The 12,912-nt window shown below is 40.2% G+C and overlaps 2 protein-coding genes across 5 annotated transcripts in view; one reads left to right on the plus strand and one right to left on the minus strand.

Moving 5' to 3' along the window:
- The window catches only part of NT5C2 (5'-nucleotidase, cytosolic II), a 78,784-nt gene extending 77,195 nt beyond the window's left edge, over nt 1-1,589 (plus strand). For all 4 annotated transcript variants that reach the window (XM_070752770.1, XM_070752777.1, XM_070752772.1 and 1 more), the window contains one exon: nt 1,292-1,589. In XM_070752770.1, coding sequence (XP_070608871.1) covers nt 1,292-1,336 — 45 coding nt within the window. In that variant the 3' untranslated portion in view covers nt 1,337-1,589. The remainder of the gene's footprint in view (nt 1-1,291) is intronic.
- A 3,597-nt stretch (nt 1,590-5,186) lies between these two features.
- CNNM2 (cyclin and CBS domain divalent metal cation transport mediator 2) overlaps nt 5,187-12,912 on the minus strand; it is a 119,680-nt gene continuing 111,954 nt past the window's right edge. The window contains exons 7-8 of the mRNA XM_070752769.1: nt 11,151-11,335; nt 5,187-8,154 (exon numbers count right to left, since the gene is read on the minus strand). Coding sequence (XP_070608870.1) covers nt 7,945-8,154; nt 11,151-11,335 — 395 coding nt within the window. The 3' untranslated portion in view covers nt 5,187-7,944. The remainder of the gene's footprint in view (nt 8,155-11,150; nt 11,336-12,912) is intronic.

Raw genomic sequence — 12,912 nt, forward strand, 5'->3', positions numbered from 1 at the left:
GGTGGGATTTGTTGCCGTAGTATCACAAATAGCAGAACAATTTAGATCCTCCAGAGCAGATTGGAGGAAACACAGAAGAAAGAATCCAATTGTGGCAATGGAGACTAATTCATGTAAGTCCAAACATAGCCCATTGTTTGTTCTGGTCTTAAATATAATTAACTTCTAGATTTCCCCAATAAATCTGGATGCTGGTCCCGGTGTCTAAGGCATTTTGGTTGTCCTGAAAACAGCCGCAGCAAAAATGGTCATTGCACCTAACTGATTTGTTGTAGTTCTGCTTTATTCCACTAGTACAGAAATGATTGACATGTCACCATGCCATCTTAGTCACATGGAGAAAGCAGTGGAAAGCAATCTAGGTATATTAGGCATATATTTTAATATTTTGAGTAGTTTTCACTAAGCATCGTATACTTTTATTTCTCCAGGAAACTCATACTATATTAATTTTCACTTTCTTTTGGGGGAAATCAGGAAACAAAATCTGTTTAAAGGGCTCCTACTTGCAGGACAAATTCAGCCAGCAGCTCTTCTGTTAAAGCCACTATAAGCACTGGAAATGGTGTGGGTGAGGTGTATTTAAATCCCTATGTAGCTAGAGATATGAGCCATTCACATTCAAACACATTTTAATTTACCCCCACAAAATTGTGAAGATAGCAAATTAAATAAAATACATTGTAGAGACTATTTAAAGATGATTAGGCAGAATTCTATTGAATTGTCAAAATCATAATCTGAATTTCAGTTTCCTTATGTTCGGAGGGGTGGAAGGCTTAATAAGAATGGTATAAAAAGGCAATTTTGGCAGTATGAATACTTCTTTACTTTGGCTATCCACTCAGATAATTTAATATTTGGTTATTTTATTTGAGTGTGGCATCCTACTAATGTTGAGGGATGACTGGCTTGTTTTTGGTGTCTTAAAAAATCTCTAATATGCATAGAAACAACTAAAGTGTATGATTAATATTCTCTAGATAGATTTATATTTAGATGAATAGTGCAGCCATTTTATCTAGATTAAAAATAAATCTATATGTCTAATAGAAAGAAAAATTACATAATCATCTTATTCAGTATATAATACCATAACAATGGGATTAATTGGACATACAAATCTTCCATGAATACTAGATATAAGAATATCACACCAGGAGGGAAGGAAAATTGGAAGGCTGGCTAGTTCTTCATTTCATTCAAAAGATTTTTTTTTTTTAAAAAAAAGAGACAATGTTTTGCTTCTACTTGAAAACAAATACCAGCATAATGTTCTCTCCTTTTCTAGCTGGTGACTGTGACCATTAACAAGACTGCAAGTAACCATTCATGAACAACCAAGTCAAATCCTGACCAAAGACTTTCGGAAGTCAAACATTCCTTTGGAAGAAGTCTTCCATTCTCCCTGGAAGCTACTTTTAGAAAATTACCATCTTGTTCTCTTATTAACTAAAGATGATGCATGGAATGGGAAGGAGCCACTTAAAACAAAGAAAGATCAACAGGAAAAATGCATTTATCTAACAGAAGTAAACTGCTTTTCAATGAAATTGCAAAATATACAAATAAACCAAGTTCAAAATAAATAGAATAAATTGTCACCACCACTGAGTAATGGTACACTCCACTGGGATTGCAGATTATGGAATGTGTCCATTCCACTTGTGATTTTTCAAAAATATAAACATAATATGGAATAATACTAGGGATATCCCACTTAAGAGAGTGTGGATGCATAGATATGCAACATTAACAACAAACCTAGAAAAAGTATAGATATTATGGAGTACAGTAATAAATTTTGTGAGGAACCTTTGAATTCTTACCAAAGCATGGTTGACAATCTACAGTAATGAAAACTGGAACTTTATACTTTTGATATACTGTGCTACATATGTATAAATATACAATTCTGTGCAACTTTTATGGGGGAGAAAGAGATTCTAACTGCGATGGAAAGCTTCTCCTGAGATGCAGTTAAGTTTAAACTTATAACCTTAAGTGTAGCTACTGTATTGTAGTTCAGAGGTCCCCAACCCATGGACTACGGACTGGCACTGGTCCATGGTGCATCACAAACCGGGCTGCATAAACAAGTGAAGTCCCATCCATGCCCAATGAGATGCAGGAACTGTGTGAAACCATGTCCCCACAGAATCTCCCCACAGAACTTGTCCAAAAGTTTGGGAGTGCTGTTCTAGATCATGCAGTACAAATATTTTTGAGAAAGAACATTCTGTAGAGATCCAGATAAACCTCTGTGAAAAAAATGAAGTATGGAATTAAGAGCTCTAAGCCTAAACATGAAGTATGGTATTCTCCTTTATTGTCACCTCCCTTACAATACCAGTTTAATTCCTAATCTTGAAAATCGTACTGTGATTGTTCTTTCATCAATTCCTCCAAATCCACAAACAAGTTATTTAGAAACACTACAGCCAGTTAAGAAATGTAAATACAGTGGTAGGATCAAGCCAAGAGAAATGACAATAACAATGAAATGTCAATGTATGAAACAGTAAAAATAATTGGAAGAAATGTACATCATAAATAATGGAACAGTTCTTAGGAACCCCCTGTACAATATCTACTGTTTCAGTAACAAATCCTAGCCTCCCGTTGTGCCTTTAGTTATTAATAATAGCACAAATGTGCTACAGATACCCATCAAAAAATACACATTTTCCCTTCTTCATCCATGAACTAACCTAGATGTCCAACCATGCACAACTCACTGATTTGTAAGCAAAATTAGACAATTTCTAAGGTCAGGTGAGAGACAGCAAAAAATCAAGCAGCTCAAGCACTTTCTAGCACCTCATACATTTATAAGATTAATTATTTTAACCCTGTATTCATTCTCCCATCTTTTGAGTTCAAGGCTTATTGCTGTAATATTCAGTCTACACATTTATTCTAGGATTAACTAGAAGATGGTTTAGTATCACTCACTTTATAAAAAGGATACGCTATTGCAGCATTACTACAGCAGCTAGACAGGCACTTCTGTGAAAATAATGCTAACTGCAAGAAGTACGTTAGGAAAAGGATGCAACAAGCATGTAGATCTCAATTGGTTGCCTATTGCGATAACAATTTACACACATTGCAGAAAGGAAATGAACGCTAACCAGCAAATTCACCCTATTCTAAACTAGTTTCATCTGCATAGCTACATGTGGCAAAGACTCTTGGGGATAGGTCCCAGAGGAAGCAGTAGAGGTTATGATGCATCTCGTGGTACATAATCCAAAGGAGGTAAAATAAGGAATTATTGACTGTGTTCAATGCTGCAAAATTGCTCCCTCCCCCCATTTCTTGTTATCACGAAGATGCCATATTATAAAGATTACAGGAAATGCTGTAAAGAATACAAGGGCTGTAACAAATATACTTTCATTTATGGATGTGTTTTTTCTTCTGTAGTAAAATGGAGGGGCTGTATTCTGGTAGTTAAAATAAGATCATTTTGGCTTAAAAGCAAGTATTTGCTAAAAGCCAGCTAATCTGATCCCCAAATACAAAGCACAGATTAACTAGAGATTTTCACACAGGAGATGTAAGAATGATTCTAACTGGACCTTAGAAATAATGCATGAATGTGCCTTCTTGTTCAAGTGCTGTCTGGTCTCAATTGAGAAAGTCCAAGCACTCAAACTTTGTTCAGGCCATCAACATAACCATCGCTCTGTCAATTTAGTAAATTGAGTCCTTGGAGAGGGGCGGCATACAAATCTAATAAATTATTATTATTATTATTAAATGTCTGAAAATTGAATTAAAGCCTTGCTTGCTTGCCAGTTGCATTGTTGCCATATCAAAATACACATCACTTGTTGGAAATGTACAGTCATTTTGACATGCTGACCTAATTATAGCTATCTTATATTAAGAGTTTAATGTTTCTGAGACCCTTTCTAAGAATTCTTTATTACATTTATCTGAGGAACAAGGCATACACGTGTCTCCATGGTGGATCTAGCAATATTGCTTTTGTCTTATTAGCCCTGAGCATAAAACATAATGTTAATTACTTTGTGGAATTCCATCTGTTAATTGACAAAGTGATCTCTGGGCTGTCTTGAACAATTCACACAAAACCACCATGTGAAAATTACTCAAAATTACAGAACTGCTTATATATATGAAGGAATTTATTGCTACAAGCAGCCATAACCATGTAGCTGAAGCTTGTGTATCTACGGTTTACTACATGGAACAGCCATCACTACAACTTCAAACAGGTCTCCAGAGCATCTAGTCATTATACAGGGGAATATAATATGACCAGAAAGATCACATTAGAGCATCAAAGAAGAGAAAAAATGTCTTAGTGACCATTAGATCAATTAATATTTTTATTGCTGGGTACTATAATACCTGTTTCCTAAGGATGCCAGAACAGTAAAAAAATTGGCCCGGAATATTATCCACCATATTACCACAAAACTACAGAACTGATTCCTGACACAAAGATAGAAAATTTCTGTGCAAGACTTGGTAGAACAATCGTACATGAAGAAAATGAAAAAAAGAAATGTTATGCTCAAGTACCATTTCTTCACATGCCAGAGGGGTGTAAGATGGTGCTGTATTTCATTTTTATAAAGGTTAAAAGGCAGGGGAATTGGAGTATATGGGCTGGGGAAAGCAGATGATTAATGCTTATGTATCAAAAAAAAATAGAGGATTTAATACTTAGGTTATATTGTTCCTTGCTTTCATACATGCTGACATATTTCACATGGAATTGGAAATTAACTATCTAATTTTAGTTACCACAACACTTAAGAGAACGCATACAAAATATTTTGGAAACTAATTATGCAAAAGTATATAATTTGATTTACAGTACTGCACTTCATTCTTCAATTGCATAGTCCTAATTTTCAGCCATAATTGGATGATAAATGCTTAAACAGCCCAAATGTTCAAAGCTGTGCATTTAGGTGGCTGGTTAAGATCAGTGAAACTTTGCAAATCTGTAGCCACAATATGCAAGTTTAGAGAGGAAACCCTTGGGGCCAACTCCAACCCCGAATGAAATCTTTACATTGGTCTCTGAGATCTTACCTTGTCAAGAAATAATTATCACTTTATGAAGACTTAGCAATGTATTTATCCTAAAAGATATAAGGCATTCATATTAATAAGTGCAAAACTAGGGTAAGAAAAAACAAACATGGTTCAAAGGACTATATTTCTGTAACACATATACAAAAGCTTAATGACCATCGCAGATGAAGAAAAAACAGTGAAAACAACATGAGCAGCTGGGACAAAGAGACCAGGAAGATTTCTGTAAAAATCTGAAGACTCAGATTTCAAATTTTCCATGCCTTGTGGTATTGGAATGGGAAAGGCTCCAAACATTACATTCTAAAGTGACTGAAAGTCACATTACTTGCCAAAATATATTTGGAGAGTTTAAAAAATGGATAAAATGATTGCCATAATACATGAAAAGCAGAATTTAAGTAAATTCAGTAATATTCTTAAAGTAAATTCATATAATCCAGTGGATGTTAATTTTAGACATTACATTTTAATACATGATGAAATCTCAAAGTTTGAACAGGAAAGGAGACCACTCATCAGAAACTAAAGTCCAACTGTGATGCAGATATTGACAGAGTAGCTATAAAGATGTCAACTTCTAAAACATTACCTCTTCTTTTGAACTGAGAGCACCTTTAGCTTGCCATTGGCTGGGAAGCCTAAATAATACACATGGCCTGCTACTATTCTGCCATGCTCCATTTTTTTTTAAGGAAAGGAGGTCACTCTTAAAATCTAGGTTCTGGACTGAAATACTTAGTCATTCAACTATATATACTGATTTGAAATAATTACAAAAGATTGATATACACCTTTAAAATATTTAGGAAGTTCTAGAAAATCTTTTCATGACAAACCAGCATAATCATTTGGATATAATCAATTTGAACAATACAGTATGTGTTATGGGGAACAAAATATGAAAAGAGGTACATGAAATACAAACAAAAGCAGTTAAGAATCTATCTTTGTCATAACAGGCCAAATTATAATGCATCATTTTTCAACAGCACATTACGTTTGAATTCAATATGCAAGGGCATAGCATTTGCAGCTTCTAAAGAAGTTTGTCTGCATTTCATGACAAGCCTTAAAAAAAATTAATAGGTTAAAATATTATACTAATAAAAGGAAAGTTTCAAACTGTCAATCCTACTCAATGGCATACTGTAATGGAGAAATCTGCATTGTGCTTCATGGGAACTCAAAAAGTCTTGTGGTCAACAATGAAAAAAACAGCTCTTTCATATTTGCAGATTAAACTGCAAAATAAGAACCACAACTAAAATAAAATAAATTTCATTTAGGCACACAACTGTTTGGGGTTAACATATTTGCACAAGCAGAGCCAGAGAGAATTTACATAAGGTCCATCTCACATCTGCAAATAGCCAACACATCTGCAAAGTATCCCTGTAAATTCAGGGTTCCAGCATGAAAAGGGGGGGGGAAATAATTAAAACTCAGGAGGTCATCATAGCTAACACACACTGGAGGTTACCCCTGAATGCTATTCTGCAGAATAGAACCTTTTATTCCTTGTGGAATGCTCCCCGGATGCCACAAAATAAATTGCAACTTCCTGAGGTGGACCACGTTTTTCAGGGAACATCCTAAAGTAATTTGCCTTTTCATTTTTCAGGACCAAGAGTTCTTTAAAAAAAATTCTGAACAGCTGATTAAGAACTGGAGGTTAAAAAGAGAACTTCTAAAGAAGGAATGTGTGGAAAAATACAATTTCTCTCCCAGTTGTTGAAACATATCCCATTTCCCTTCTTCCTGCCTTCTAGCCTAGACACCTCTAACACATACTGACTTTATCTTAAAAGGAATTTTAAAATCTAAGAGAACAGGCTGGGCCAGCAGCATCTACATGGGCATGAATCTTCTAAGAACAGAGCCTTTGGGAGGATTGACTTTGGCTATCAGCATAGCAGCATTTTTAAATAACAAAAAAAGTCAGCTCTCTTAATATACCTTTTACAACAAGTTCTTTGTTGGAAGTAAAGGGTGGCATGACTGACAATACATAGATTCTGAAAATACTCCAAAGTTTAGACATGCACTCAGCAAAGGAGAAGCAGCAAAAATCACCACTTATCTCCCAAATAAATAAAATACTATGTGCAATTTTCCAGGACACAAATCCTCCTTTTTTCATATGGTGTCCACATAGTCCACTATTCCTGGACTCAAAAATACGGCCTCTTAAATGACATGTCCTCATGCAGACCTCAGAAGGATTAAGGGACCACTTTTGTCCAGTCTCAGGAGCAATCTGTGTGATGTTCTTAAAGGATCATTCACATTTTTCCCCAACCAATACATTCTACAAATGACGATACTTTGTCATTTTACTTAAGGGGAAAAAACATTAAATGAAAGATGGGATCATGGAACAAAGTCACAAACAATACAGTAGAGTTTAACTGGGAATAAATATCCTGTAATATTTACCACTGCAATTTTTTTTTTTTAAAGATTCATGATATTGCTTGAAAAAAATAAACCACAGCTGGTTTCACTTTTCAGCTTATATTTGAAAGGATTACCAATATAACCGGATAAAATAGACCTGATTCTGCTCCACTTGGAATAACGTTGCCATATGTCCCAAATAGATGGCTTATCATTGCCAAGTTTTGCTTAGGTGTTTGCTGCTTTTTTCTTTCCTTTCCTTCTGTGCTCTCATTATCAGAGCTCCCATTTCGTCCCAGTATTGTCTTCTGCTCCCAGGATGTCTTTGGTCTCAGAGCACTGGATATAAGCACGTATTAATGGTGGTCATAGTTGGAGAGAAGGCAAAGGAAGGAGGACTGGTCCTGATGAACCGGGGACAAAGATGGAAAGCAGAGAAAGAGGACGAACGTCGTGTGACAATTCCTAAATGGTACCTTCATTATGCATACTGTGGTTGGACTTGTTGTGAGTTACACAGTTCTGTTCGTTCAGTAGATTTGCCATCTCATCCGGCAAACCGTCATGCAGTTCTGTAAGAGTCAGTTCTATTTTAGTGGTTTCACTGTCCGAGGACTGAGGTGTTTTATCCATTCGAGATGCCATTAGGGCATTTTGGTATTGCTGTCTTGAGATCTATATCAGCACATTAAAAGATACCAAAAAAAAGAGAAGTCGGTAATTAATAAGTTTAAGTTTAATCAGATTTGTATGCCGCCCCTCTCCGCAGACTCGGGGTGGCTCACAGCAATAACAATACAATGTAAAACAAATCTAATATTTAAGTTAATTTTAAAAAAACAACACCCCAAATTAAAACCAATCATACATACTAGCATACCGTGCATAAATTTTATAAGCCTAGGGGGAGGGAACATGTCAATTCCCCCATGCCTGACGACAGAGGTGGGTTTTAAGGAGCTTACAAAAGGCTAATAATGATACTCCTACTGCTGTTAGCATTAAGAGATTCATACATCATAACTTGCCTTTTTTGAAAATAAACAACATAGTATCTGTTCCACAAATTTTGAATTCCAAAGCAATTTAGGATCATTTAGAATTATCATTACAGTGGTCCCTCGACTTGCGCGTTCTCGATTAGCGCGAAACGCTGCAACGCGGTTTTTCAAAAAATATTATTTAAAAAAATAAAATATTAAAAAATAAATTTTTTTTTATTCTGTTCCCTGAATGGAGACCGCCGGCCGCTCAATCGGGCCGGCAGGGAACAGAATGGAGCCTTCTGCGGCGGGGCTGGGGGAGCCGAGCCCAGCCCCGTGACATTCGCTTTCCTGCCACCCGCAGCCGAGTGATCGTGGGCTCCTTCGCAACCTCAGAGAGCTTCCTGGTTTTCGTGAGCTTTCATGCCCAGGAAGCTCTCCGAGGTTGCGAAGGAGCCCAGGATCACTCGGCTACGGGTGGCAGGAAAGCGAATGTCACGGGGCTGGGCTCGGCTCCCCCAGCCCCGCCGCGGAAGGCTCCATTCTGTTCCCTGAATGGAGACCGCCGGCTGCTCAATCGGGCCGGCAGGGAACAGAATGGAGCGTTCCGCGGCGGGGCTGCTATGGGGGGGGAGACGAGCCCAGCCCCGTGACATTCGTTTTCCTGCCGCCGGCAGCCGAGTGATCCTGGGCTTCTTCACAACCTCGGAGAGCTTCCTGGGCATGAAAGCTCACGAAAACCAGGAAGCTCTCTGAGGTTGCGAAGGAGCCCAGGATCACTCGGCTGCAAGCGGGAGGAAGGCGAATCCCACGGGGCTGGGCTCGGTTATCCCCCCGGCTCCCCTCCTACCAGCCCCGCCGCGGAAGGCTCCATTCTGTTCCCTGAATGGAGACCGCCGGCCGCTCAATCGGGCCGGCAAGGAACAGAATGGAGCGTTCCGCGGCGGGGCTGGGGGAGCCGAGCCCAGCCCCGTGACATTTGCTTTCCTGCCACCCGATTGAGCGGCCGGCGGTCTCCATTCAGGGAACAGAATGGAGCCTTCCGCGGCGGGGCTGGTAGGAGGAGAGCCGAGGGGATAACCGAGCCCAGCCCCGTGGGATTCGCCTTCCTCCCGCTTGCAGCCGAGTGATCGTGGGCTCCTTCGCAACCTCAGAGAGCTTCCTGGTTTTCGTGAGCTTTCATGCCCAGGAAGCTCTCCGAGGTTGCGAAGGTTACATCTTCCGCTGCCAGCCAGGCCATGCTGGCGGCAGCGGAACAATCGCTGGCTGTCAACTTTTCTTTTTAAAACTGGGCAGGAGCTGACTTGCCTCCCCAGTGCTAAAAAGAAAAGTTGACAGCCAGCGCTGCGAAACCGCCGAAACCGGAAGGGGCGAGGTGGGGGAGAACGGGAGGCTCAGCATTCCGTCAGCCGCAGCGCTGGCTGTCAACTTTTCTTTTTAAAACTGGGCAGGAGCTGACTTGCCTCCCCAGTGCTAAAAAGAAAAGTTGACAGCCAGCGCTGCGACTGACGGGATGCTGAGCCTCCCGTTCTCCCCCACCTCGCCCCTTCCGGTTTCGGCGTTCGGCAACGGAGTCCGGCGCTGGGGCCATGCGGGGCCGCTCATCCAGGGGGGCGTGGACTGGCAAGCGGCAAGCGGCAAGTGATCTGGCGGGAAGACCAAGGGAAGGTTCCTTCAGCCGCCCAACACCTGATCCGCTCCGCAGCGCGGCAGCAGCAAGGAGCCGAAGATGGGGTTTCCCCTTTGCCTTTACCCCATCTTCGGCTCCTCGCTGCTTCCGCGCTGCGGAGCAGATCAGCTGTTGGGCGGCTGAAGGAATCTTCCCTTGGTCTTCCCCGCCGCCCACACGCAAACTCCACCATCTGCGCATGTGCGGCCATGAAAAAAATGGCGCACATGCGCAGATGGTGGTTTTACTTCCGCATCCAGTATAACGCGGAAATCGGTTAGCGCGGGAGGTCTTGGAACGTAACCCCCGCGCTAATCGAGAGATCACTGTATTATTATTTATTGGATTTGTATGCCGCCCCTCTCCGCATACTCGGGGCGGCTAACAGCAATGATAAAAAACAACATGTAACAATCCAATTTAATAAAACAACTAAAAACCCTTATTATAAAAACCAAACATACACACAAACATACCATACATAACTTGTAATGGCCTAGGGGAAGGAATATCCTAACTCCCCCATGCCTGGCGACAAAGGTGGGTCTTGAATAATTTGCGAAAGACAAGGAGGGTGGGGGCCGTTCTAATCTCTGGGGGGAGTTGATTCCAGAGGGCCGGGGCCGCCACAGAGAAGGCTCTTCCCCTGGGGCCTGCCAAACGGCATTGTTTGGTTGACGGGACCTGGGGAAGGCCAACTCTGTGGGACCTTATCGGCCGCTGGGATTTGTGCGGTAGAAAGCGGTTCCGGATGTATTCTGGCCCAATGCCATGTAGGGCTTCAAAGGGAATACAATATATATAATATATTCAAGGCAGAATAATTTTTTTCTGCTCCAATTCTAGAACCAGTGATGCTGCAGGTTCATCTATTGCTTCAAGGCCCAATGATCATGCTGCAGACTCATGCTGTTCCTCTCTTTCAACAGAACTAATTGACAATTTAAGAGTTTAGACAAACTATATTCCCAGTCTACAATAAAGATAGAAGATCCTCCCCCCCCTCCCCCCCTTCATACCTTGACGTATTGAATATCTGAGATTGCTCTGACCGAGTAATCTGGAACATATACTTGAAGAAATGAGGAGTTCAACTGATTGTTGCTATTCCCTATTGCTGGTGTCACGGCATCAATGCGATCTCCTCTATTAAGAGAATCTGAATGATTTAAGCCACAAGAACGAGGTGGTGACTTATTTTCAGCTGAGGGAAAAAGAAAAATATGAAGAATGTAATTGAAATCCAAAAACCAACATCAGTTCATGGGACAGACTGAGGGTAACTTAAGATAATTGACAAGCTACGTGAATTTAAATTCATGAAGGCTAAGGGCTTCATGACTGAAACAGGAAGAAGGCAAGGAAGTGGCTGAAAACAGTTCAAGAAGCTAAGAAATATTGGAGAAGAGAGAAATAGAGTGGAAACAATATATTAAAATTAATAACCTGGGCAATGAAAGAGGTTTGCCCACCCAAACTAATATAAGTCTTCGGAGAGGGGCGGCATACAAATCCAAATAATAAATAAATAAATAAATAAATAAATAAATAAAGTATATTGTTTATGACGGGTCGCGTATTGGTTTATAGATTCGGTGTCGAGCTGGCTCATTCTGGAGAATTGATGCCGGAAAACGATGGCCGGCTTGGTAGGTTTGAAATGGGCGGCGAGCTTGGTCTTCAAGGTGTCCCAAGTCACGGAGTTTGCCGGCAATGGGTCTGTCAGCGTCTGGGCGAGATCGTATACAGTATTTCGGAGCCGCAATAATTTAGGAAAATGGCTCTCTTCCTGTCGCTGTCGGCGTCCTTCATGCCCGCAGCTTCTAGGAATATATCGAATTTTGATATGTAGTTGTCCCATGTGGATTTTTCTGGGTCGAAGAAGTCAGGAGCTCTTCCGACAGGCAGGTTGTCCATGGTAGGGATCGTAGGTTCGACCGTCCAATGTCGCCAGTGAAAGGTCTGAAGCAGCTTGTTTCAAAAGGTTCCTTTATTTCATTCAGCTCTTATTGGAAAGTGACTTCAGCAAGGAACGCGACTGGTTTTACACAGAGCCAGATGCTCCTTTTATACTTTTTGACTTCCCGCCGAAACCTAACTGTCAACGTCTTAGCCAATCAGAGGCGCTCACACAGATTCAACTATTTACATTGCTTCAATACATATTTAACAGTTTACATAGACTGAGACTATTGATTGATCTAGCTCAGACCTGCCACTATTTAGGTATTTTAGAATTTCAGGCAGGAAATTTTCTAGCCCCACCTAGATTGGACTGAACTATATTCTCCTACATGAGCTCTACCATTGAGCTATGGCCTTTCGTATAAATAGTACACATAGCAGCAAAATAATTAAATTTACTACATTTTCAGTTCATTGGTATTGACAATGCTTGCAAATGAAACTGCTATGATCCTCATCAGGTGTGCAAACTAGAGACTGTGATAGACTGCAATCTGGTTCAAGGAATATAGCAGTTCATCCATGACATCTTCTGAATGAAATTACCTAAAAGGGACAACATATAGATGGTTTTAAATGACTCGTCTCATTTTTCTTGCTTCGTTCCACATGGAAAAACACCACTGAGTACAAGACTGCGTGGAGTCAATTTCCTACTCTTCCTAGAGCTTTTAGAAGAATTAATATTATATTCTCATATATAGGAGTTTACACTAATCCATAGCAATAGAATAACTTGTATTTCAAAAATATGGTTAGTTCTTGGCGATATTTTTAAAGAAAATGGTAGACGTTTCTGTGTTCCAACAAATGTTA

Source organism: Erythrolamprus reginae, chromosome 5 (genome assembly GCF_031021105.1).
Source record: "Erythrolamprus reginae isolate rEryReg1 chromosome 5, rEryReg1.hap1, whole genome shotgun sequence".
Lineage (NCBI taxonomy): Eukaryota > Metazoa > Chordata > Lepidosauria > Squamata > Dipsadidae > Erythrolamprus > Erythrolamprus reginae.